Here is a 27,580-nt window from a genome sequence, read left to right on the forward strand (position 1 = left end):
TTATCTTTCCCATTCCAAGGACACTTTACTAAATACATAATTATGCTGTTCCATCCTTCCTCCTCCACTGCTTTCTCCCCCTCTTCTTCCTCTTCTTCACCCTGAAACTCTCAGTATTTATCTTTCTGGGATTGCACTTGGTTGGTCAATCCAGTTCCCCTTGATGAAACATCCCAGTCATTTCAAGCCTTGTCAGAAATCATTGGTTCTGTTAGTTGCTTCATTGTCCATTTCTGTGTTTTCTTGTTTTCTTTTTAAAACTTGACTTTATCGCTCGATGAAGAGCGTTCTCTTTTCTTTCAGCATCAAGTGGATTGCCATCATGGAAAAGGCAGCCAACCAGGTCACAGCTCCTGTCACTGTGTAGGCGAGACCTAAGAAAAGGCTACTGCCTCCACTCCATGTCAGGGTGGAAAGAACAACTGATTTTTCTCCTTTGAACCTGGTTACTGGAAAATCTAAAACAAGAACTGTTAAGGACCTATCTCGACACTGTCAGCTCTACCACTGTATATCCTCAATATAGTACCAATATAGTATCCTCAATATCTGAACCACATAAATTTGTTGTTTTGTAGGTTAAAAGAATGGTTGAATATTCAATGTCATATTGTCTAATGTTTACCAAGCAATGTGGTGTATCTTGCTGGAATGAAATTAAGTAAAAAGAAGCCTTCTCTCACCATAGCTCTAGTCTATAAAAGAAATTCTGACACAAATACATCAGAATGGCTTACGGACAACTAAATTATGAACAAATATATTTAATTTCCTTTGGCAGACCCAAGGAAATGAAAAGAATACAGATGGGTTTTATAGCAAGCCTAAATTTATGTTTATGAATCAGGAGACCCAGCGTAGGCTAAAGTCCTTCATAGACTGTTTGAATTTCTACCTGAGGGAAAATTCTTCAAGACCAGTGAAGAAGAAAAAATAATGAGATAGATGGCAAAACATTTTTGGTGGGAAAGCTAAAGGTGGTGCATTCATTTGGGTTTTGAAAAAGCAAACATCCCTCACTGCCGGAGAGAAAATATTTGAAGTGGGTTTGCTATCGTTAGCATTTTAATGATGTCATTTTGATTATGCATGTGGCCTGAGGTTTTTAAACATCTGGTGCCTTTTGTAAACCAAACTAATAAACAAATAAAGGCTTCTCATAGCAACGGCACAGGACAGAAGCATTTCCCAGCAAAGCTCTTAAAAGGCCTCGAATCACTTGGCAACATGCGATTTAAAGGCACAAGGAAATTAACCAGTTTCCTAACAAGGAAACAAGTTCTCTCTCTTTCTTTTCCATCAGAATTCTTCACTGTCACCAGGTCCTTGAGTGCCACTTTGACCCACCTGCCTGTTTTCTTTCCTCAGTTCCATTAAGATCATTTCCTTGCACAAAGAACATCTTTTTCCGCTTAGGAGTGGTAGGTGTTTGCTGCAGCTGAGATATAGCTGTTCTCCTTGCATAGCAGCCAGGCCGTGAGGCAGGCTGGGTACCGCTCACATCAGGGCTCAGCATGGTGAGCACAAGTATAGGACTGAAACTCAGGATCTAGGTTCTGCTTGCTAGATTTACACTTGAGAGTCATCAGCATTAAAATATGACTGTGAGCGAAGTCACCTGAGGAGAGCTTGTCTCCAGAGGAGAAACAGAGTGTCTCCTTTGTTTGGAACCCAGGCTTCTCCTCAACTTGAAACTCCTTATCATGCATTGTGAGGACATGATTGGTTTTTTTCTTCCTGTTTTGTGATTGCTACTGTAACTGGTAAGGCAGTCATAGACAAAGTTGGTGGCACCGGAAGATCTAATTTGAGAGACTGCTGTCAAGCAACTTTCAATCTCAAATTTTGGGGGGGGGGGGGTTGCTAAAATCCTATTAAAAAGGTAATAGTCTTTGGCTTACTCTTTGATGTGTATGGATAATGCTGCATAAGAGAAATCAGTTTGTGGCTTTCATTTTCATTTTGGGAGACATGAAAATGAACAAACTGAAGGCAAACTGTACTCCTCATCAGTGAACAAAAAGGAGGCAACAGGCTGAGAAGTAGAGACTGTGTCACGTCGGTAGGGGCGTCTTTGACTGAGGAAGGTTCCCCTCCCCTGTCAGGATGGAGATATCCACACTCCAGGATAGAAAAGAAGATGGAGCTGGGAACTGGAACACATGCAGTCAATTCACTTATTCTCAAGTATTTCTCATTCAAGCTCCCTGAGAGGTATAGAAACTAAGGAGGGAGAGAGCTTTGTGTTAAGATCCTCTGGCCTGCCACGGGCCCCAAGAACAACCCCCAGTCAGTAACCCTGAGATGCTACTGGAAGTGCTGATGCTTATTTGGGCTGATGTCCCAAAGTTTTTACAAGCCCTGGAAAGTTTCAGCTTCAAGGAGAATTAGGAAGAGACTTTAAAGTCTGATGATGACAGTGAGTATAAATTGCTTATAAATATATATATTTTTTAAAAAACAGTGTTTGGTGTCATTTTGAAATTAAGTCTTTTTGTTTTTAGATCAAGAGTTACATTTGTATTTTTGAACTAAGTAAAAAATTCAGAATCTCATATGAAAGCATGTATCTCCTAACTTGGACCTTATGTCTGTAACCAAGGCACTGACCCCTACTAGCTGGCTTTGTGCCAAAGGAAGGAAGAATAGCGTCTTCAGAGCACAGCTTACAGCACACATCACATGGGTTGGATGATCCCGACCTGCTTCTTGAGTCCGGGGCTCCCTTGGTCTATAGTTTTGCCTAGAATAAAAGGCTCTACAGTCTCAGTTTTCATTATTTTTAGCCCATTTTCTACATTTACTTCTTATCAAATTGCTCTCTCTTCATTACTATGGTCCTCCAAACTCATCCCATCTTACATAGCAGTCTTTTCCTCTCTGTTAAAGATCTCAAGGCTCCGTGGTACTTAATCTTTATTGGAGGATAGAAATATCCCTCCTTACTTACCCATACCTACTTACCTGATACTGCTTTACTGTTATTCCTAAAAAACCCATTGTACACATTTGATTACATAAGGTGTAGAAAAACAGCTATATGGTGGCAAGTGACAGTATTACCTATGAGAGAACTATATATTTCTTCTTCATATAGATAGATTAGATTGTAGAATAGAAAAGTAAAAAATGAAATAATTCAACAACTAGTGCCCAGATGGACACTGATTTTCCTTCATCCCCAGGAGCAAAAGTGGTATAAAAGGATACTGTAGGTAATGTTGAAACTGTAGTTACCAGCAGGCAAGCCTTCAATAAAATACTGTACTCGATTGAGTCGACGGTATAGTTTTTTGAAAGTGGGAAAGGCAGCTGTCCGCATCCACACAATGAAGTCATCATTGAGGAAGCCATTGTTTTCTGTATCCTCTAAATCCAGTTCATAGACAGGTTTAGACCAGTATGGGGGCTTTGCGGTTCCTGTGGGAAGAAAATAATGGACATGGTTGAAAGAAATCATTTATACCCATTCAGTTTTCCTTAGAATGTAGAGAATGAAAAAACTTTTGCATTAAGAGAAATAAAAATTAAGACTTAAAAAACAGTGTGTGTGTGTGTGTGTGTGTGTGTGAGCATGTGTGTGAGCTCTCTGAATACATAACCACTAAAAATAATGGATTAAAAAGACTCTAGAGAAATGTAGGGGAAATAATGATGATTTGTCATAGGGTTAAAAAAGAACAGAGTATCAAATTATATGTATATTATGTGTTCAACTACATTAAATGCATATAAAGCACTGAGAAAAAACAGGTAGAGAAAATTATAATAGTGGTTGTATTCAGTGATATCATCATAGGTTCTGTATTTTCTTTAACTTCATTAGTAATTTAAAGAGAGAAAATTAAAACAAGATATGATCATTTCACCTAACTTGGTTAATTGGTAAAGAGAAAAAGAGTGACAACCCTTGATGATGCAATGGAAATGGGAACTCTTGAACAGAGCAGAGAAATGTGTGGATTAATAACACCTCTGGCAATCTAGGAACGTGCATCAAAAAGTTTGATAAGGGTGCCTGGGTGGCTCAGTCGGTTAAATGTCTGACTCTTGATTTTGGTTCAGATCACGATCTCACAGTCTGTGGGTTCGAGCCCTGCATTGGGCTCTGTGCTGACAGTGCAGAGCCTACTTGGGATTCTCTCTCTCCCTCTCTCTTTGCCCCTACCCCTGTCTCTCTCTTGCTCTCTCTCTCTCAAAATAAATAAACTTTTTTTTTAAAAAAGGTTTAATTATATTTTGGTCTAGAAATTCTACTTCTAGAAATGTAATCTAAGGAAATTATCATGTCTGTGCATGAAGATCGTGTTAAAAAGAGATTCTCTGCAATAGTGTGCCTAAGAGCTGAAGGCCGGAAGTGAGGAGGAACTGGTAGATGGGAGGAGGTGAAGAGCAACGGTACTGCAAGCCTCTTCTAAATCGAGGAGGCCTAGTCGGTTTGGGTGCTGTGGGAATGTTGGAAGCACAGGAGGGAGGGCCAGTGCCAGGAAATGAGTCTGTTGAGTTTAGTCTCATTCTCATACTTCCCACTTTAGGGCCCATGGTGGGCATGTCTGCCTCTCCCACTCTACAGCAGATTCTTGAGTACAATGTCTTCCTCATCTTTTTTCTGCTGGCATTTAGTCTAGTGCCTGGCACATAGTAGGTATTCAATATATGCTCAATAAAGGAATGAGTGGTTCTAATTAAAGCTGACAGAAGTTGATCCTAAAAACTATATTGAATTTTAAAGAATGAGTTAATAATGGAAAATTGTTTAATGAACTTTTTAGTTCCAGACAATTGGTCCTAGTATTTGTAGAAAACAAAATGAAAAAGGGAAAACCACTCTTTCTCAACTCTGACAATTAACTAAACTATTTTCTCTTAAAAGAAACCCAGTCGTGTTTTCTAAGCATGGGGTGTGGTGCTGGTAAAAGTGAGTACTGTGTTTGGTTGGATTAATCTGTTGAAGTATGTTTGTATTCTTAAACACTTCCTCAGGAAACAATCCTTTGCTGGAGAAACTTCCTCTGCAAATTCTGTGGAGCTCACCTATTTTGACCCTTCCCAAAACTTCAATCACTGTTGCCAGAAGAATTTTGATAAAAATTGAAATTGCCTTTGGTACCCATACTGTGGACCTCACCCTCTGTCTACTTTAGCCAGAGACATGCCCTAAGACAATGTGTCCTATGGGCACATTGACACCCAAGTCACCCAAGGAGCTTGTTAAAAATGTAGGTTCAAGCATGCCTTCTCCTACCAACCCCGCTCCCACTCCATCCCACTACTGAAGAGTATAAGAAGTGTGGTTTAAGAGGCACCACTTTTCTTCATTTTCCAAGTTGGGTCATTTACTTTTATCCATTCATTCAACAATAAGCTTTTCTTGATTGCTCACTATGTATGAAGGAACAGGGATATAAAACTTCCTAATTTCCTCAGGGAATTCACAGACTTGAAGTGGGGATGACAAGTATTCAAATAGATAATTACAAGATAATGTGGTAACTCTTACAGTGAAGGTAAGAACAAAGTATAGCAGAAGATGAAAGCCAAGACCCCTGTGTGTTATAGGCCTGTGGTTATGTGGGAAGACAAAACTATAGAATGCTGCCAAGTTCCTTTCAAACAGTAGGAAGTCAATCAGAGATAAAGTGACCATACATGCCCGTTTGTCTAAAGCAGTTCCAGCTGATGTCTGTTGTCTGTTATCCCAACTGACTTAGCATTTACCCCAAACAAATAATATGTTTATAACTCCATCCCTCCACCTTCCAAGTCTTAACGGGTAGTGTGTGAAATACCAATGTGCAGTGAATGGAGTACTTACTTTAATGTGTAATTAGTGAAAGATAACCAGAGACCCTTTCAATCAAAACACAACATATTCCTGTGACCTCTGCCAGCTGTTTGACACTCCAACTGATTAGGTCATAACCTCACTCTTGGCCTGTGAGATGCATGAAGATGCCAGTCTATAAGCCAGTGGGATCAGTGGGAAACATGGGAAATTATAGGTTACATTATACATACATGATATATGTGGGAAATAGATGCTGAACGGTCTTGCTGAGAGTCATCTGAACTCCCTTGCAACTGTGGTTTTATTATTTATTATATGGTGCAAATATGTAACTATTTTATTGTTTGGTATCAGTTTTTATTTGCTAGAAAGTCCCTGTAGCTGTGAAGAGTTAAAAAGGGAACACATATGTTTAATATAAAATTAAGTACAGTTTCTTGAGAAAGTTGATGAATGTGAAACTTGCAGTGTTAGTTGACATTTACCCCACAACAGGGGAATCATTGTGATGTCAGTGACTGAGTGAAAATTAAAAGACATAAATCTGCTGAAGAACATCAGAATCTACTTTAGAAGTTTGTGGCTATTTTTAGAAGAGTGTATCCAAAGACAATGCTTTACCTCAGATAGCTACAGAATGTCTATTTATATCTAATAATGTGAGCATGACCTTGACTTGTCATTTAGATCAAGTGAGCTTCCTTCTCCTTTTATTTAGAGGGTTTGTTGTTGTTGTTGTGTTGTTGTTGTGTTGTTGTTACCAAAAAAGAAAAAAAAAGCTTTCATGTTTTGCCTCTATTAGCACAAAAAACCACTTTGTAAACAGTTAAATGAGGCAAGTTTTACATTAGTGTCTTCAGATGTTTCAAATAGAAACACCAGACAAGTTAATTATAATGCTGGTCTGATTTTTTGGGTTTGATTTTTCATGGAATCAAAGCAAGGTTTTTAGATATTCAATCTTGAAAGATAAAGCCTCTAATATTATAATAAATTGATTCTAAATTCAGTTAAAAAATTCAAACAGCAAGTGTAAATTTTTGGCTTTGTAGTGATAATATAAATACAAATGTGGTGGAGCACAATATCAGAATAAAGATAATGTTCTTAATAAATTGAGAAATTTACACAACAATGTTCTTAAATTGGTTGTAGTACATACATAATTTATAATTATATCCAAACAAGCTACACTATTTTACCAATCAAAAGAAGAGCTGTAGTTGTGCAAATTTAAATATTTTTGAAACTGAACTGCAAAATTTTTACAGTAATAGGGATGCTAAATTAAGGAAATACATCAGCATGGTATGTGGCCTGTCTTTGTTATATATCATCAACCAGAAATTTAGAAATGTTTGAGCCTTTGAAGAACTATTTTATATACCAAAAGATGTGTCCTACAATGATCTCAAACTTTTTTAAGCCCTCTAACTTTTGGTTGAATTTAATTCAAAAGAGTTGAAAAATTTTAAACAAAGTATCCAAAATATGGAATATCAAAAAACTTCAGTTTTTGATTTAATGAATTATAGTTATTGAAAGCCAAGCTTGCAAACAAGAAGATATTAAAATTTACCCCCCAAAAAGCAGGAAATTATTGAACATATTACATAATAAGAGGTCAAAATGTGTACAAATTTAAATTTTAAATTCTATGATTGTGGGGCACCTGGGTGGCTCAGTTGGTTAAGTGTCTAACTTGGGTTCAGGTCATGATCTCACAGCCCGTGGGTTTGAGCCATTGTCAGGCTCTGTCCTGACAGCTCAGAAACCTGGAGCCTGCTTCAGATTCTGTGTGTCCGTCTTTCTGTGTCCCTCCCTGACTCACGTTCTGTCTCTCTCTTTCTCAAAAATAAATAAACATTTAAAAACAAATTCTATAATTCTGCTCTGGATATTTCAATTTATGTAAAAACTCTTTTGATGGAGCTCCTATTTTATTTATTTATTAATTATTTTGTTTATTTCATTTCATTGTCTTTTCTTTTTTTTTTAAAGTAGGCTTCGTGCCCAGTGCAAAACCCAACACAGAACATGAACTCATGACCCTGAGATCAAGAGTCAGATGCTTAACTGACTGAGCCACCCAGGCACCCTGGAACTCTTATTTTTAACTGAATAAAAAATGTTTTTCTCTTCCAGAATTAAATGATATCAAGAAAGTTTAATATTGTATAGCATCTGGAGGAGGGGCCAAAAATGGCAGAACAGCGTGGAAAATTTTTTTTGCATCTCTTATCCCTGAAATGCAGCCTGATCAACACTAAATCATCTCACACACCTAGAAAACTGATTTCAGGATTAACACAACAATCTGCACAACCCGAACCACAGAACTCAGCAGGTACATGGTGCAGAGAGGTGAACTGGGGGAGAGAGAAGCTGTGGAGGGCAGGGAACTGTATTTGCTTGCGGAGAGAGGACAGAGATGGGGGAAGAGTACTGGAAAATCAGCCCCCCCACCCAAAAAAAAAGCAGCTGGAGAGAAAGTGGAAAAGTGGAATCAGTCACAGGGATGGAACAAAAAAAAAAAAGGGAGAAGGGAGAAGGGAGAAGGGAGAAGGGAGAAGGGAGAAGGGAGAAAGGAGAGGGTTTAAGTTCCATTAAGACTCTATAAACAGGGGAAGTGCAGAGTCTGAAACTCTGCAGCTTGATACCTGGAAGTGCTCTGGTGGGAAGGGCAAATCCCCAGGAGCAGAAAGCGAGGTCACACAGGAGAGGTGGTTCCCCTGCTGGGAGGACATTTGGTAGAGGCTGTGTGGCCCTCCCACAGGCAAAGGCCCCAGCGGACCCTGGAGAACAGCCACATTGGCTGGTGCTGGAACAAGGACATTAAGGGGAAGCCTGGTGCCAGATGTGTGTTGTGATTTTCCATAAACCCTGAAACACTGCTGCTACAAGATCACGTGAACTGTTTTTGGAGTAGACTGGCACCCAGCTGTAGTCTCTGGGCATCAGCAGCAGCAGTCTCCCAAACATTCCTGGGGGTGGGTTGGCATCCAGCCATTGCTCAACAAGACCCTCCTCCAGAAGGTCTGAGCAGGTCAGAGCTGCAGTCCCTCAGAAGTCAGGGGTTGGGAAACACAGCCGCATCTGAGTCAGGTGCCGCCTGGCAACCTGACTGCTTGGTCACAGACAGTGTAAAAGCGGGTAGTGGACAGAAGCCCAAGACAAAGGAAGGGTGCTTGATTGCCAGTCACAGAGAGCACAGAGTTCCGATACTAGAGACTGGGTAGCTGGGTGACACCATTTTCAGCCCTTCTGCACATGGGCATACACACCTACATATGCCACAACAATCCACCCCAGTAAGCTAAGCAGCACCATCTAGTGGAGAACAGACCTTTACACTAAACCCTGCCTAACTGGGCCAACAGTGCTCTTGACAAACACGTCTCTCCCCCTGCTTAGTTTATGGACTACAAAGTGCTTCATAGCTTCACTTCTATGGGAAACCAGATGTAATTTCAATGGTACTTCATTCTATTCGCTAGTCCTTTTATTCAATTTTTTTTCTTTTCTTATTCTTGAATACAGAAAAAGAAAAAAATCTATTTTTATTTTCTATTTTTATTAAAAAGATTTTTCTTTAACTTTTTCTACTATATTTTTTACATTTTTAAAATTTTAAAAATTCTATTTGACTTTCATCATTTTATTTTATTCTATTCAAAGCATTTTCCTTTTTTACCTCTTTTTTCCTTTTCTAATTTTTTCCTTTTATTCTCTAATCTGTCAAGCTTTTTGGGGTAGTATTGACATTTTAACAATATTTATTCTTCCAATCCATGAGTATGGACTGTTTTTCCATTTCTTCATGTCTTCTTCAATTTCTTTCATAAACTTTCTATAGTTTTCAGTGCACTGATCATTTACCTTTCTGATTAGGTTTATTCCTAGGTACCTTATGGTTTTTGGTGCAAAAATATTTCAATAAAATGTTTTTAAAATAATAGAACAGATTCATTAGAAAAATAAAGAGGCATGTGGGTTCCCTGGGTGGCTCAGTTGGTTAAGCATCTGACTTCAGCTTAGGTCATGATCTCACAGTTCATGAGTTTGAGCCCCACATCAGGCTCTGCGCTCATAGCTCAGAGCCTGGAGCCTGCTTTAGATTCTGTGTTTCCCTCTCTCTCTGCCCCTCCCCTGCTTGTGCTCCCTCTTTCTCTCTCAAAAATAAATAAATGTTAAAAAAAACTATAAGAAAAAATAAAAATACAGAGGCATGTAATGAAGACAGATATGGCCAAGAAACTGATTAAAGTATGTGACTATCCAGAATAATTATTCTGCTTATGTTATTTTTAATATTCTAATAATAAAGTAGTTTTTTTAGGTTGTTTTAATATACACAGATATGTCATTTTAAGTTTTGAAAGAATTGCATTTTAAAATAGTTTGTATAGAATTATTTTACAGGCCCACCAATAGGGTAATGTCAATTTATTGATAAATAAATACAAATTTCAAACAAACATATGACTTGACTTATTCTCGTGCCCCTTTTTACTCTCAAAAGTGCACCAGGTTGGACAATAAATTACATGGTGACCCTAATTACAGATGAAGCAACACGTTTTTTAAAACATTGCCTTTTTCCAAATGATAAACTGAAAGAACCAGGGCACCAATCATTTCATGTTTCTGATAGGTATATGATGGAGGTGCCTGCAGGTAGGGAAAGTTAGAGCAAAACGGAGGTCAACAAAAAGTAAAGAAGGAGGTATCATAAACATTTCCCCATATATAAAAATCAATGTTTCTGTAAAGAGGTAAAAATATTTAACATATGTATCTTACCTGTAAATGCACTAGAAAGATTAATGGCACTTGGATTCCGAAACTTGACATACTTATCTGTCCACCATGTAATTCCGCTCCTTAGCATTGGGACTTCCATATGTATAGATGAATTAAGGTTGTAGGAAAGAATGATGGTATCTGTAAGGAAATTAAAAATTGTCAGAGATATAAGCAAGCATTTTTGCCCCACTTCAAAGTACAAAACCAGACACAGATGAAAAATAAACTAGGGTTTCAGTAGACTCTCAACATGCCTACATGCAATAGGTGTTGGAATTATAAGACTATTCTTTTTCTTGCCAAAGCCTCAAATATTGGAAAATACTGTCAAGCTCCATTTAGCTCATGTTCCCTAACTACTTCAAATCTCTGGTAAGGGAGAACTTATTTGCAAATGAAATACCATAAGTCAATGGATAATGCATACAAAAATTTTTCTTGAACTGCCAGTTGCAGAGTTGATCTTCTGGACATTTAGGTTATTACACGCTTATGAAAAGGCACACCATGGAGACAGGAAAAGTCACCTACCATTGAATATGCTGTTGGCAATAGCACCACAAGGAGCGATGGGGGTCCCATTGTGGGACTTGCTAAATGGAGCACAGTTTCCAACATCCTGGATGCAAGATGATACAGTAAAGAGAAATGCTTTGGTAAATTCTCTTAGAATGTTAAAAGTGACAACACTGGCAATGTAAATCAACCCACAGTAATTTATTCACACATAACAAGATTATGGACTGCTACCAACTTTTCCCAGACTTCTGGCTCACTTAGACTCAGAAATTTTTGTGTTTTGGAGACGTGTGTGTGTGTGTGTGTGTGTGTGTGTGTGTGTGTGTAGTTTTTTCCCCCTTATTAACAATATGTAACATACCAATATATCTGCAGAAAGGAACTTAACTTGCTGGCTGTGCTAAATATCACACTAAGCTACACTGAAATACATTTTTAAACCCCTTTTTTTGTCAAAGTGTAACTCATATTCTGAAACTATACAAATGGTGAGTTTATATAGCTAGATGACTTATCACAGGGAATCCATACAGCTAACTACCAGAATGTATCTAAAAAGAGTGGTTGCTAAAAAATCATTTGATTATCACTTGCATATAATAATCTCAGTATGGAAAAGGTTTCCTTCTAGCTTTTTTTGCTAGCGTGGTGAGTATCATTTATCAAGAATAAAATTTTGTGTTCTAGGTGAGAAAGGGTATTTAATTAAACCAAAGTCTTTTAATCAATCAATCAAGTAGGGCTGAATTTCCTTAATCTGGTCTGGAATGAACGTCCCAGTTATTGGAAGAACAATGGTAGGTATACAGGGAACTGGATTGAGACCAACCACTCAGAGTTACTACCAAAATGGTTGGTGCAGGAAAGGATAACCATTTAATTGGACAAGATACACATTACTGTTTTGAAGAGAGAAACCATGCCTCTCAATAGCAATTATACTGAAAACCCAGCTCCTTCAATTTATGCAAGAATGAAATGAGCATTCCTGCCTTGTAAAACTTTACGTTTTTAGTTTATTTTCCAAACTCTCTTTTAGACTGAAAGATCCACCTGGTCTTTAAAAAAAGGAGTATTATACCAAATTAAATAAAGTCTTACCTTTAAATCTGTACCCACCAGTTGGCTATTACTTCTGGATAGAATATATCGATAAAGATTCTGATAGAAGCCATATAACTTGTAGTACAAATAAACATTGCCCTGTAAAGGAGAAAAGCAAGAAGAGCAGAGTAAGAAGAATTAACTAGAATATTAATAAACACAGACAGGATTTCTGTAATAAAAAGTACCACAGAAAAAATTGATGGGAACTGAAAATTTCTTTCTTAAAATTTTTTTCAAATTTTATTTTAGAGAAAGAGAGCAAGCGAGCACAAGTGGAGCAGGTACAGAGGGAGAGAGAATCTTAAGTAGGCCCCATTTTCAGCCCTGAGCCCCACGCAGGGCTTGATCCCACAGCCCTGGGATCATGACCTGAGCTGAATTCATGAGTGTGATGCTTAATGGACTGAGCTACCCAGGTGCCCTGGGAACTGTAAGTTTCTTTATATCAAACAGAAACCCAAGACATCATTTTAAAAAAATCAGTGATGGAAAATCCTCATTTACACAGAATTATTAAAATAACCAATTAATTTATTTGAGATGATTTTGTAAGGGCTACTGTGTTCCTGCCATGAAAAGATTTTAAAACCATGAAAAGATTTTGTATTCTCAATATATAAAATTGATGTAACAAATATTGTTGTTTCCTAGCAATAGTAGGAAAAATGCTTTGCCTAGGAGTTGTGGTAGGCATCAAAGCCAATGATTTCAAAGCAAATCCTTGAACATATTTGAAGCTGGAACCACCAAGCATATTTGGGTGCATGTGAAAGGCATGAGATTAGCCCTGTGTGGTCTGTCTGGCTCCAGGGGTTTTGTCTTTGTATCCCTAGGATCTAACACAGTACCTGGCACACAGCACTTGCTCAAGAAATGGTGAACCATTCATTATGGACAAAAAAGGGGAATAGAATAACTCATGGTTCTGAGAGAAAGGTTATTTTCACCTTAGTGATAAGTCACCTTGTTGCCAGGAGAGATGGTCCTTTTCATGTATGCTGTCCTATGAGGCTGCCTCATCACAGGCTACCAGCATGCTTATCTTTATAGTGACATACCCAAATTCTCCAGCAGACTTGATACAGATTTTACTAACAGCATATATGATGCAAATGGAAATGACCAATGTGGCTGTTTATAATTAATATACTACCTACCTCCAAAATAATGAAGGCCTGCATCCAAAAATATGAAGGCCTTTATTAAGTGCTCTCCATATGTTAGATGCTATATTCAGTGCTAGAAATACAAATATATTCCTTTTCAATCTCCTGAGTCAATTGATTCTCTTATACTATGGAAAAATGGCATTTTGGAAAGGCTTCTGGTCTCACCCCAAGGACACTTAAGTGGGTAAGTATGGAAAATGTGAGCTGGTACTCAGGGCAGGCTGGAAATAAGGGCCATGGTAACTGTGGCCAGTTACAGAAAACAACAAAGGCTGAAGAGCTCAGTCACTTGTAAGAGAAAAGTGTCTGGAACACCAAGAAAGGGGAGATTCTGGGTCACGACAGAGAGGTAGGCTGCAATACCATAAACAGAGAGCGTGTAAGGCGAGCGAGCCAGGCATAGCAAGAATGACTGATCACCTTTCCTCACCCAACAAGCGAACCTCTATTGTTGACCCATAACTATAGAAAATATGAAACCCACAGAGTGGAATTTACCATACATTTTCTTGGAAGCTAAAAAGAGAATTCCACTTACCCAAAGTTATATGTTCATATAAAGGACAAAATAAACAGGCAAAGAACACTCACCACACCAGGGACAGAAGTGTTTCAATAACCTTTTTTCAATGATTCTTTGTCCAAGATTTAACTTAACAAAGCCTCCCAGATCATCATCTTTTTTATTGGTCCTAGAGGCATAAGGTACTTTATGGTGTTGCTTCTCTTTAAATTCAGTGGCACTTTGTGTAGGACTCCTAGTTTAAGGCAGTCTTCTGTGAATTTACTGACTAGCATGTGTAATGTGTGCTAACTGGTGAACCGAAGGCCCTGTTGTTGCCCTAACTGGTTTGGTTGGATTTTTATGAGAACGTCTTTGCCTGAAAGGAATGGTTAGCAGCTGGTAACATTTATTTGACTTAAAGGTTTCAAAGGACACAGACAGATGGAAACTAAAGCCCTTTAAGAATTTATCTTTTTGAATTTTTTCTTCAAAAATTTAAGTACTCTGAGACTCCAGGAAGGAATCAACCCTGCTGACACCTTGATTTCAGACTTTTGACTTCCAGAACTGTGAGAGAATGGTTTTCCGTTGTTTTAAGCAACCCTCCTGCCCTGCCAGTTAAGCAACACTAACTTTTTTTTTTTCCAATTGAAGTACAGTTCATACCCGATGTTACATGAGCTTCAGGTGTACAACATAGTGATTTGACAAGTCTACACATTATGCTATACTTACTACAATTGTAGCTATCATCTGTTACCATACAATGCTGTAACAACACATTGACTATATTCCCTATGATACACCTTTTTCCCTGTGACTTATTCATTATATAAATGGAAGCCTGTATCTCTCATTCCCCTTCACCTATTTTGCCCATGCCCCTACTCCCTCCCTCTGTCCACCACCAGCTGGTTCTGTGTTTATGAGTCTGTTTCTGCTTTCTAAGCAACACTTTAAAAAAAAAAGTTTATTTATTTTGGGAGAGAGAGACAGAGAGACAGAGACAGAGAGAGAGGGAACGAGTGGGGAGGGGCAGAAAGAGAGGGAAAGAGAGAATCCCAAGCAGGATCTGTGCTGTCAGCACGGAGCCTGACATGGGGCTCCATCCCACGAACCATGAGATCATGACCTGAGCCAAAAACCAAGAATCAGACACTCAGCAAACTGAGCCACTCAGGTGCCCCATAAACAATACTTTTACTTTGGGGGAGCAGCATGGTGAGTTGAGGAAGGCAAGAGAGGGCATAGCTGTAGAGAACTAGGATTCTGATCTATAAAAACACATATGTAAAACTTCCCTCACTGACTGCAAATATCACTTAACCCAAGTAAAACTCAGTAATTTCCTTACAGTTTATATCTGACTTACCTAAAAAAATTGATTAGGGGGGCCTGGGTGGCTCAGTTGGTTAAGTGTTCAACTCTTGATTTTGGTTCAGCTCATGATCTCAGGTTTGTGGGATCGAGCCCCCAGTCAGGCTCTATGCTGGCAGCGCACAGCCTGCTTGGGATTCTCTCTCTCCCTCTCTGTCTGCCCCTTCCTTGCTTGCATGTGCACTTTCTCTCAAATAATAAATATATAAACTTAAAAAAATTGATTAACACTAGCCATAATCAATATAGATGTATTCAGAATATTACTAATGCCAACATGCTTTCATTTGGGATCATAGGGGAAATAAGAAAGGGTCACATAAAACCAAAGCTTCCTAGGACATAAAGCCATACAACTTAGGACTTTATATTTCCTGCATTCATGTAGTCTTTCAACAAACATTTTCTGAGCATCTACCACATAAAATAGACTGTGCTGGGTACTGTGGAGGAAGCAAAGATTCATATGTTCATTCAATAAACATTAATTGAGCACCTATAGTGTGCCAGGTAACTTATAGGTGCTTGGGACACAACAGTGAGAAATGGACAATAAACAATACTATATCATAAACTATTAATTCATATGGCAAGTTAGAAGGTGATAAGTATTAATGGAAAAAATTAAAATTACAGCAAGTTAACAAAGATCAGGAGTATTACAGGGGTGAGTTGAGTAGATATGTTGCAGTGTGAAATAGGATGGCCAGTGTAGACCTTACTGCGGAGAGGGTTGAGTCAAGACCTGAAGGAGGTAGGGCAATTAGCCAAGTGTATAACAGGTACAGGGGACAAGGCAAGAGAATGCCTGACTTATTTGAGGAGTAAGGGGTCCATTGTGGTGAGAGTGGGGTTGGGGGAAGAGAATGGGGGGATTGATTAGGTCAGAGAGGAAATAAGATGACAAATCATGTAAGGCCTTGTAAGAACTTAAGATTTCACTGAGTAGAAAGAGGAGCCATACGGGGATTTTTTTTTTTTAAGTTTGTTTATTTATAATTTTTATACCCAACATGAGGCTCCAACTCATGACCCTAAGATTAAGACTCATGTGCCCTTCCAACGGAGCCAGTGGGGTGCCTCCACTGCAGGGATTTTTTGAACGAAGTAATAACATATGTCTTAGGATTTAAATTCTCACTCTGGCTGCTATATTGAAACATGAATATAAGCAAGGAGACCTATTAGGAGGCTATTTCAGAAATCCAAGTAAGAGGTGGAATGGCATGCAGCTAGGTGGTAGCACAAGAGGCGGGAGAAGTGGACAGATCCTGAATATATTTTGAAGGTAGAGCCAACAGGATGGATTGGGTGTGAAATATCAGAGAACAAAGGGAGTCACAAATCACTCCTTGGCTTTTGGCCTGAGCACCAGAAGAATGGAGCTATTTTCAACTGAGATTGAGAAGTCTTTGGATGGGTTAGGGGTTTTTGTTTCTGCTTTTTTTTGCGGGGGGGGGGGGGGGAAGAGGGGTGCAGTGGATAAGGGGAGAAGTGGAAACCAGGAATTCAGTTTTAGAAATGTTGACTTCAGATATCGATTAGACATCCACATGGTGACATTAGGAAGGCAGCTGGAAATACAATTGTGGATTTGGAAGAGATATTTGGGATAGAGATATAAAATGGTGTTGGCAATAGATGGCATCTAAAGTCTGGAGATAGATGACATTTCCAAAAAAGTGAATGCAGTTAGAGAGGAGAAGACCGAAGACTGGGACTAAAGCCCTGTGGATCTCAACATAAAGAGTTTGGGGAAAAGAAAGAACAGCAAAGGAACCAAAGAAGGGTAACCAAGACAGTATGGGATCCTGAATGCCAAGAGAATAAAGTATGTCAAGGATGAGGGGGTGGTCACCTGTGTCCAATGAGTGACAAGGTACTAAGGACTGACTGCTGGATTTATCAACATAGAAAGTCATCGGTTTCCTCACAATTTCACTGTTAGGGGTAAAAACCTAATTGGACTGGGTTTAAGAGAGAATGAGTAGAGAGGAATTAGAAATAGCCAAGATAGACAACTCTTTTGAGGAGTTTTTCTGCTAACGGGAAGAAAGAAATGGGACAATAGCTGGTAGGGAAATTGGGAGAACAGAAGAGTAGTTTGTTTATCTGAAGAGAAGTGAAATAATATGTTTTGTATGCTGGGGATGATTGAGGACAAAGAAAAGCTGGCGATATATCAGAGGACAGAACTGCTGAATTAAGTCCTTATAGAGGCAAGAAAAATGGCCTCTATGCACAAGTGGAGGTAAGACTTCAAGACTGGAACAGGGATAGCTTATCTACGGTAACAGGAGGGAAGGTTGAGCGTGTGGTGCAGATACTTGCAAGTGGGTAGTTGTGGTGTGACATGCAGAGCACGATCCTTTAAGTGGGGGAAATGTGTCCACAGGATATCACACAAGTGATTATAGGTTTATCAGAAGAATGAAAGCAGTGCTCCCAGGAAACAAATGTGGGCAAACTGTTTCTGGAGACATGAGTGAAAAGGGGGCTCAAGGAATGCTGACGAATGTTAGGCATCTAAAACAAGTGGCAGTGAGTGGGGAGATTTTCCAGGCAAATTAACAGCAGAAACATAGAGTTCTATCAGGCAAAAGCAAGTTGGCCAGTTGGCAGAAGTACAAGGTCTCCTTCCTCCTTTACCTTTTTATGAAAAGGTAGCTGGGCCTCAGGTGGTCAAAGAGCAACCTGAAACAGTGCTTTTTTGGGGGGCAGGGAGGACAGTGAACTGATTTTACGTGGTTTAAAGTACAGAAAACCAAAGGCTGGGAGTGCAATTAGGTATCTCTGATAAGGGACCAGGAGGTCTGAGCTGAGGCAACGCCTAAATAATGGAGGGGACAGAGCGGTTGGAGAGATGGATTGAAGAAAAGTGCCCACACATCAGAGGCTTAGATGAAAAAGGAGCAGGCAGGGTAAAGTCACAGAGGAAAGTTTAGAGCCTTGGTGATGAGATCTTTACCAGAAACAGAAGTGATGAGGGTTTTTCAGGAGAGGATGGTGAGTCTGGTTTGGGACCAGCTGAGTTTGAAGTGGAAGCAGGGCCTTGAGGTGGGTAGCTAAAGGGGAATGCTCAGTGGGAAGCTCAAGAGAAGACCTGCCTATACTTAGATCCTTCCATGCAGAATCATCTATGAAGAGGAGGGAGAAGGATCAACCAGGTCAGGGAGGAGGACACCATTGGTGGAGGGGTGTGGAGTCCAGAGCACAGGACAGGACTTTTGAGGAGTTCAAGGGAATATAGTTTTTTCATTTCTTGAGTACCAGGTAAGATAAAAGATGCCTCTGGGATCTGCTAATACAGGGACAGTAATTGAGGGATGACCCCAGCTGTCATGCTCTGAAATCATCCTGTGTTTGCACCAAGGCCATGATGTCCCTGGCTGCTCCCAATGGCTGAGCACAGTAGAGATACTGGGGCAGACTTCTTTAGGGACTCTCTTTTGGCCTTGCTGAAACTTTCTAAAGAGTACACTGCAGTCTAACACATTTCTCCCTCACTTCCTTCCTCCTTTCCCTCCTTCTCTTTCTCCTCTCCTGTGCCTTTTCCCCTCCTTCCTTCTCCCCTTCCCTTTTCTTCACAGGGGTCAGAGTTGTGTTGTGGTCTGACAGCTGTCTCAGTCTCTTCTGGCGCTCTCCCCATTTTCCCTCACAGGCAGTCCCTCCAATAAATCTCTTGCATGTCTAATCCTGTCTTGGCATCTGCTTCTTGGAGGACCCAGACTAACACAGGACTTTAATCAGACCAAGAGCAGGAATTTCTCTTAATATTTCTTTGGCACTTCTCAGTGCCTGACAGTGAGCGAGGCCAAGAGTTGCCTTAGGGATTAGAAAATTGTATATGTAGACGGGAATGCAAGCTGGTGCAGCCACTCTGGAAAACAGTATGGAGGTTCCTCAAAAAACTAAAAATAGAACTACCCTACAACCCAGCAATGTCACTACTAGTCATTTATCCAAGGGATACAGGTGTGCTGTTTTGAAGGGACACATGCACCCCCATGTTTATAGCAGCACTATCAACAATAGCCAAAGTATGGAAAGAGCCCAAATATCCATCGATGGATGAATGTATAAAGAAGACGTGGTATATATATACACTGGAGTATTATTTGGCAATCAAAAAAAATGAAATCTTGCCATTTGCAACTATGTGGATGTAACTGGAGGGTATTATGCTAAGTGAAATTAGTCAGTCAGAGAAAGACAATAATCATATGACTTACATCATAAGACAACTTTAAGAGACCAAACTCATGAACATAAGGGAAGGGAAACAAAAATAATATAAAAACACGGAGGGGGACAAAACTGAAGAGACTCATAAATATGGAGAACAAACTGAGGGTTAATGGAGGGGTTGTGGGAGGGGGGATGGGCTAAATGGGTAAGGGGCACTAAGGAATCTACTCCTGAAATCATTGTTGCACTATATGCTAACTAATTTGGATTTAAATTAAAAAAAGAAAAAAAAAAAGATCAGTGGAAGGGTAAACTTTAAAAGATAGTAATTTTTATGGGAAAAAATTTGAAATCGTTTTGAATTCCTCAACTTCCTGTAATTAAAGACTAGTAAAAATTGGATCCAAATCTTAGGAGCTTAATCTTCCTAAGGAGAGTCTCTCTCCTTCTTGAACTTGTCTTTGGCACCATCGTAGTAGTTATAAAACATATTTCTGGGAAAACATTACTCCTTGTATACATGTAACTGTTTGCATCTTTGTACCTACCTTTCAGATAGGGCAGTAAAGTGATGTGCCTTTGTGCAAAAAAAAAAAAAAAAAGAAAGAAAAGAAAAGAAAATTGTATATGTAGAATGACTTAGGGGTGGGGTGGGGGCAGGGGGGAAGGACAGTCCCAGCAGGTGTGTGACCCCTCACACTAACTCACTGTGTGACCTTGGCCAAGTCATTTAGCCTCTCAGCCCTAATTTTCTCACTATAAAATGAGTGGTTAGACTCAAAGATCTCTATAGTCCCCTCTTCTGTTGACATTTGGAATAAAGTCTGTCTCATTGATGTTAAGAATTATGTTAGAAAGTTGGACAGGTAAAGAGTCTAGAAACTTAGACAAAGGAGAAGAATAGCATTCCAAAGGAAAAAAGTAGGGAAAGAGTTGTGCATGAACTCAACACTTTATAAGATCCCTCACCCCCACCCTGTTTTATTTTTTGTGTTTTCAGATTTGAAAGCACTTGGTGGAAATCATGAACTTACTGCCAATTGTGAAATAGGAGTAGATCTGTGTACAGCCAGTTGAAGGCTCTTGAATTTCACTTACCTGCATTGTCTCTGAAAGGTAAAAGGGAATAGAGCAGGTGCATTCTTTGTCAAAATTAATAGCATCTTCTCGCAGTTCTGCACAATTTGCACATATTTTTGTGTATTTAATCTATCAGACAGGGAAAAGAACAATTATTAATTGAAAAGTTACATGAGTACATTTCTTAAAAATCAAGTCCTGAGTCCACCACCTAAGCCTTCAAGCTCTCTGGGTCAAGGGCATGGATGCTGGGACATGACTGAAAAACAACCTACAGTAGGGGACAAAAGTGTTTCTGCAGATGCTTGGGAAGAGTGGGCCCTTTTACAGTCTTTCACTTTGGGACCTGGCAGCATTTTGCCACTGACCTGGAATTCAGTGTTTCTACTGCATATTTATGTAACCAGTTGTGATAAAGGCTCATGTCTTGATCATAAAGAGGTGTCATTAGGAAAATATTCGTCAATGACTCACAAGAACTGGGCCTACAGCTTGAGGCTAATCAGCTTTATGGGGAAGTCACTTCACTGTGTTTCCATTCTATTGTATGGAAAATATTTATACTAATGAATTTTTCTACATGACATCTAGAGGAAGTTCTTAAAAAGGACCAAAAACAGAAAAAGAAATGCTTCCAAAATGCAGGGTTATTTATATACGTGGAATAATTCTGCTTTAAGTGTTATCACATTCTGTTTTTTAAAAATCAAATTCTGTGAAAAATGGTATAGTGGACTCTTTAAAAAAGGGCGGTGTGTTTCAAATGAACAAATCCTATGAGCTTTGGCTGAGAGCCTCAGTTATGTAAAGATACAGCTGGAAGAAGCCTAAGGAAGGGAGGCTCACAGAGAGGCCACTGAGGCTGTGCATTTCCCTTCTGTTTCTTCCTCATTGTGTTGAAGAATAATTGGAAGATTATGGGAATGGGGAAGAGCAAGCAAGCAAGGGAGTGGCCTTCTCCTTGGTAAACTGCCAATGGGATTTACGATTCTTTGGGAGGGAAGACCAACAAGAAATACTGGATTTTTTAATCCTTGCAAACCACTGGAGTTTTGAAGCCAAAACTAAATTAAAAATTAGCCAAAAAGCTACTTAATTGTACCTAGATGCTTATATTTACTTAAATCTTTAATTAATTATTAAATCATTCTTTAAATACACAGGAAGGCTTGAACTATTATTTCGGAAAATATTGATGCCCTTTCTGTTTGTGAAACTGCATTCTGATTTTTAAAAAGCTTTAAAGAGCAGGGCTCTCTCAGAACTGACAGCACACTAAACTGTGACTGAGGAAACTGGGGTTCAGTTCAGCCAATATCTGACCTTGAGTTAAATACTTAACCTCCAGGGCCCACACTTTGTTCATTAGCATTATTTTATCTATCAATTAATCTGTGACCCTGTTGTAGTAGTATACATTTTGCTCCCTGCATTCTTGAGCCCTATTAATGCAGAATTAGAAAAAAAATGGTGATCTTTGAGTAGATGATATCTAAGGTGCTTTCTAGCTCTAAAAACTTTTTGAGGTAGCCAAACCAAGGAAGCAGCCTAAATGTCCATCACAACTGATGAATGGATAAAGAAGATGTGGTATATATACAATATAGCCATAAAAGAGAATGAAACCTTGCCATTTGCTACAATGTGGATGGAGCTAGGGAGCATAATGCTAATAAGAGAGATAAGTCAGTCAGAGAAAGACAAAACCTATATGATTTCACTTATATGTGGAATTTAAGAAACAAATGAGCAGAGGAATAAGAGAGAGAGAAACAAACCAAGAAACAGACTTTTAACGATAGAGAACAATCTGATGGTTACCGGAGGGTAAGTCGGGGGCGGGGGGAGAGTGAAATAGGTGATTAAAGAATACACTTATCATGATGAAAAAAATAATAAGATAAATAAAAAAAAATATGAGGAAAACATATCTCTGACCTACTGTCTCAAATGGCCTTATAAATCTATAACTCTAAAATGACAGCAAAGACCACAGTCTGCTCCTTATATAATTTTGGAGAGGCAGGAATGATCATTCTTGCTTAAAGTGAATTGGAAAAAGGTCACTTCCTTGTTGTCGCACAGGGCTAAGTGAGAAGAGGAAAGCCACTCAGAACTCTTCCACTGGGTCTGTACTTGATCACATTGGCCTGGGATATGTACTCCATCTTCTCACCCAATATAATGAAATACATCCATGTGCAAAAGAGGATCTCACTGTCACAGCAGTTTCTGGTTTTCTTGTATAAAGAAAAAAAATGTTAGAAATAGTCCTATCTGAAGTGACTTTTAAAAAAAGTCAATTGGAAAATCTCCATAACATGATAAAAATCATTCTGTTGAAAGTTGTTTGCGGAATGGCTTTAGTGAACCATGCGGTGAGGTTCCCTTCACATGCATAGGGTGACAGCATTTAGCAATGGTGGCCTCTTAATGGAGGCTGCACTTCATAGTGGGTTGGGGTGGATAACCAGAAAGGAAGCAAGGAGGACATTGGAAAAGCAGAAGAACCAGAAAGGGGCTGGTGAAGAAGAAAATAGAAAATTAAGTAGGATGAGCTGTCTGTGGAAATAAGTATCATTAACCTTGTAAGCCAGTTACTTTGCCTTCCACAAGGCAAGTATAATTTTCTCTTGCCATTTTGCATCTGCCCCTGGTGAGGCCTGGTGGTTTACATCTTACACCAGAGAACTCAAAAGGACTTAATGGTATTTAGTTCCTGGGGAGATAAATTGCTGGGAGCAGAAAATAGAAGTGGAAAGGCATTAGAACAGTGTGGTTTGGAAGGAAGACTGGGGCCTGAAACGGTGTTTTCCTCTTTGAAGTCCTCACCATTTGCCCTAATCCATTCCTTCAAGAGTTTGTGCCTATTATGTACTGACAGTGTGCAAGGAAGGGGCTGTGGTTGTGCTGAACAAGGCAACCATGGCTGAGCTCTCTGTTCTTCACACACACTACCTTACCTGCTCTACCATTAGCTCATTGAGGGCAGGTATCAACTTACTTATCTTTACTCATTTGCAAACCCAGCAGAACTCTTAGCACCTTCAGACACTCATAAATGTTAAGTCAATGTTGACAGACTTGGCCTTCATACTTTTGTTGTTAGCCATTATCAGGAGAGGGAATAGATCAGCTTTCCAAGGCTGCCTTCAGAGTGGAGGTCATAGCCTGGAGATGTCTGGTAATCTGCTCAAAGCGGATTTGAATGAAACATTTGCTTACTTTGTTAGACTGAACTGAATGTGGGCATGGCTGATCTAACCGACCAACTCTTATGTCCCCTCCTCAGACCAGCTTCTCAGATTCTCATCCTCCAACAGTTTGTTAATCACATTGACAAAGGCTTGCCATGGGGCGGGGGGTGGTGTGCCCTTAGTTTCAATTTTTCTCAATCTTGAGTAGAATTTGGTTAATTTTTCTAGGTATCCTTAGGAGGCCAGAAAGATTTGGGTTCTTGCCTTTCCTAAATTAATGATCTCAGAGGGAGTTCACTTGCAAAGGGAAAGACACAATGCTTGAAAGGGGGACAAAATTGAAGACTTCTATCTCTGTCTCTTCATTTTTTTATCAGCGTGACTCATGGGCATCTGGCAGTCATGTGGCCCTGCCTCTCCTTCTCCTACCTCTATGAATCCTTGGTCAGCACTCTGCCAGCTGAAAAAGCTTCTGCTTTGCCAGGTGCCTGTAAACAAATGGCTGAGATGACCAATGTGAGAGTAACTGTCCTCAAGAGGGAGTAGGAATGAATAAAGCCAACATACAGACGCTGCCATCATCTGCACCAGCTGAGAAAGGGATGTTCCAGTGTCCTCTATTTCCAGTCTCATCTATTGAGGGGCTCTGTTCTCATACTGATCGCTCACTCATTTATAGTTCTAAAGCTGAAAATTCTTAGAACCTGCCTTAAAAATGTAATGCTTTAAAAATGTAATGCCTTAAAATTGTAAGACGGGACAAACCTCTATTTCCTTGATACTCTTTGCAGACAATATAAGGATGATGCCCACACCAAGGCAGAATGCTCCTGTGGCAAAAAAGCCAGAGAGGACTCCAGTGGCCGAGAGCTGTAACCGGTAGGCGGGCAATTGCTGCTGCTTCAAGGCAGTGTTGTCTGGCAGTTTGGATTGGCAGATCTGGGATGTCTTCTTCATTTTGGTCCTGCAGGTGATGGGGTTGTACTTTTGAGACATTTATAACATTGCTACTCATAGTAATACTGCATAATGATAATACTAAGTTAAGAATTATATGAACCTTCCTCTGTAGTTGCTGTCTTTCTTCTTCCCAGAATTATTCAACTGAACCTGATATTCAGCAGGAACACGGCTCTCTTCAATCAGCCATTGCTAGGTATATTTTACTTTAGGCTCAAAACAAAACAAAAACAAAAACAAAACAATCCACCCCCTCCCCCCCAACAACTTGTGCTAAATGCCATGGCTAAAAGGAATAGTCCCCAGCAGGGGACTAAACCAACATCTGGTGACCTTGGGAAGCAGTTATAACAGGCTATTTCTGGTATGTGGTGACTAATTCAGGGCAAGCCCTTCCTGAAAGGGGGAAAATGGATTTATCTTTAAGAACTTGCCTAAAGTCTTGGAGATTAATACAAAAAATAATAGGGCTATCAGGTTTTTTACAAACATGGCTGCCTCTCACATAAATATAAACTAAGTTGGAAAAATGCTCTCAAATTACAGCTAGCTTTGCTATTTGTGATAATGATGAAGAGGGAAGGAAACAGGGATTGTGGAACACAGATGTCTAATCTCAATAACTGCCAATTTTTTCATCCATAAGAAAGACTCAGGTAGAAAACGTACATAAAAGCATCTAAACTTCTCCCAAGCATGTGCTTTGGAGTAGCTCAAATGAGGCAAGAGAAAGGGAGAGGAACATAGATAATTGGTTAAATGTTCAATATTGCCATACAGTAGAATTGGTTTGGTTTGGGGTTTTTCTCATTTATCAGAAATCTCCTAACATCATTTTTATTAGGCTGTTAATAATTACTTCCTCTTCTTTAAGATGTATTTAAGATACAGAATTAGAATTAAAAAAAATGAGTTTCTAAGCTTCCTTTTTAAATTAGCATTAGGCAGAGAAGCCATGCTGGACTATTTTTATATTAAAGAAAGCAACAACTTTGGCAGGTGTAGCTAGTTGAAAAGAATACAAAATAAATGCAAATGCTTACACTAGGCGTGTAAAAGTCAGAGTCAAAGCTTCCCACTTGCAAACTGGGAAAAGCATAATACCAGTGGGAACTTCTCAGCAAGTCACTTGAATCTGACTTGGAGATGGTGAAGAATATGGCTGCCAGTATCAGCCTTGTGTGAGAAGATGGCAGCAAACACTTAACTAATTCATATCTACCATTTATTTCACTAAGTAAACATGGTCAAGAACTTGGGTTTAAAAGGCAGTAACAGCCTACAAGATTAGATTATATGCGCATGGTTGGCGTAGAAAATAATCAGGTCTGTCTGCCATCTACGTACTTGGTCCAACATTGGGTGGGATTATACTACACAGATAACACCTAGCAAACGGGTCATCACAGTATCAAATCTGTAAGAACAGAATTTTTTAGACTTTTTATAAAATAACAAAACCAAACTAACCAAAACCCCAAACCAAAAAACCTTTACATTAGTATATAGTCAGGGCTCTCCAGAGAAACAGAATTAATCAGAGGTATATAAAGAGATTTTGTTATAAGGAATTGGCTCACATGTTATGGAGGAGGCTGGCAAACCTGAACTCTGTAGAACTGATGTCTCGGGTTGAGTCTGAAGGCCAAAAGGTGGTGTAGAACCAGGTGCTGAGGTCCCAGTTTGAAGGCTATCTAGCAGGAATAGCGGATGTTTCAGTTGGAATCAGAATTCTCTCTTCTTGGAGGTGGGGGTGGTTTGTGGGGGTGTGTGGGAGGTGGACAGGTCTATTTAGGCTTTCAACTGACAGGATGAGGCCCACCTACAGTAAGGAGGGCAATCTGCTTTACTCAAGCCCACTCATTTAAATGTTAATCTCTTCCAAAAACACCCTCACAGAAACACTCAGAATAATATTTGATCAACTGTTTGGGCACCCTATGGCCCAGTCAAGTTGACACATAACATTAACCATCACAGTAGTAAGTGAACACATATCTGGGACAATGTTCTTGAAATAGCCAGATCTTACCTTATGGGAACTTTTTAAAAAAAATTAATTTATTTAAATTCAAGTTAAGTAGCATACAATGTAGTATTGGTTTCAGGAGTAGAACCCAGTGATTCATCTACAGGCACTTTTATATTTACATATTTTTCTTCTAAATAAACCTACTCCAAGCATACAAATATACTTCATATACTCTGCTTTTCAAATTTCTAGAACTGGGTTCCTTAACGTCAGTAACTTCCTTAACTGATTAGTATTTTGGGCCAGATATTTCTTTATTGTGGGGCTGTCCTGTAGGATGGTAGAATGTTGAGCAGTATCCTTGGCTTGTACCTGCTTAATGCCAGTCATAACTCCCCCACTATATGCTAGAAGTTTCCCCCCAGTTGTGACATCCAAACATGTCTCCAGACAGTGCAAATGGCCCTGGGGGGGGGGGGAAGCCCTGGCTGAGACACACATTTCTAGATTGATATGGATATGACAATTTGTTAGCAGCTGTTATACTGTGGTATCATCAGACATTTCAGACAGTGATTTTTTTTTAAGCCCTTGCTTTCAGTTCTCTTTAACTGCTACGCAGATAGCTTCCCCAGGCATTACAGACATTTTCTGTAAATCCGAAATTATTTTAAAATAAAAAGTTAAAAAATAATTAAGACAATTGTAGTTACACTGTTGTCTCTCATACGTTTGCAAAGTGCCACAAAAACACTTCCAGCTCTTTCAACCACTACTGTGGCCACACTTCACATTGAGACCAGGCTTTAGTTTAGAAATCTGTTCCATGAGTACCATCACATGGAATCCTCAACAGTCCTCAGAGACATCATTCCCATTTTGAGGCTGATGAAACTGAGGCTCACAGAGGGA

At 39.4% G+C, this 27,580-nt stretch overlaps 1 protein-coding gene across 2 annotated transcripts; it reads right to left on the bottom strand.

Annotated features, from left to right (window-relative positions):
• Positions 1-27,571, bottom strand: LOC112850299 (cell cycle control protein 50C-like). Of its 2 annotated transcripts, none has more exons than XM_086675629.1 (8): positions 26,301-27,571; positions 24,502-24,700; positions 20,558-20,668; positions 12,215-12,316; positions 11,126-11,213; positions 10,592-10,732; positions 3,211-3,420; positions 1-458 (listed from the first exon to the last, which is right to left on the bottom strand). In XM_086675629.1, the coding sequence occupies exons 2-8, from the start codon at positions 24,691-24,693 to the stop codon at positions 268-270; spliced, it is 1,035 nt and encodes a 344-aa protein (XP_086531755.1). In that variant the 5' UTR covers positions 24,694-24,700; positions 26,301-27,571; the 3' UTR covers positions 1-267. The 2 variants fall into 2 exon arrangements, with proteins under 2 accessions (XP_086531755.1, XP_086531754.1); XM_086675628.1 differs by having other exon boundaries at positions 26,277-27,571.
• Positions 27,572-27,580: the final 9 nt, after the last annotated feature.

This window comes from Puma concolor, chromosome C2 (assembly GCF_028749965.1).
Source record: "Puma concolor isolate L17-30 chromosome C2, mPumCon1.1.hap2, whole genome shotgun sequence".
NCBI classification, from domain to species: domain Eukaryota; kingdom Metazoa; phylum Chordata; class Mammalia; order Carnivora; family Felidae; genus Puma; species Puma concolor.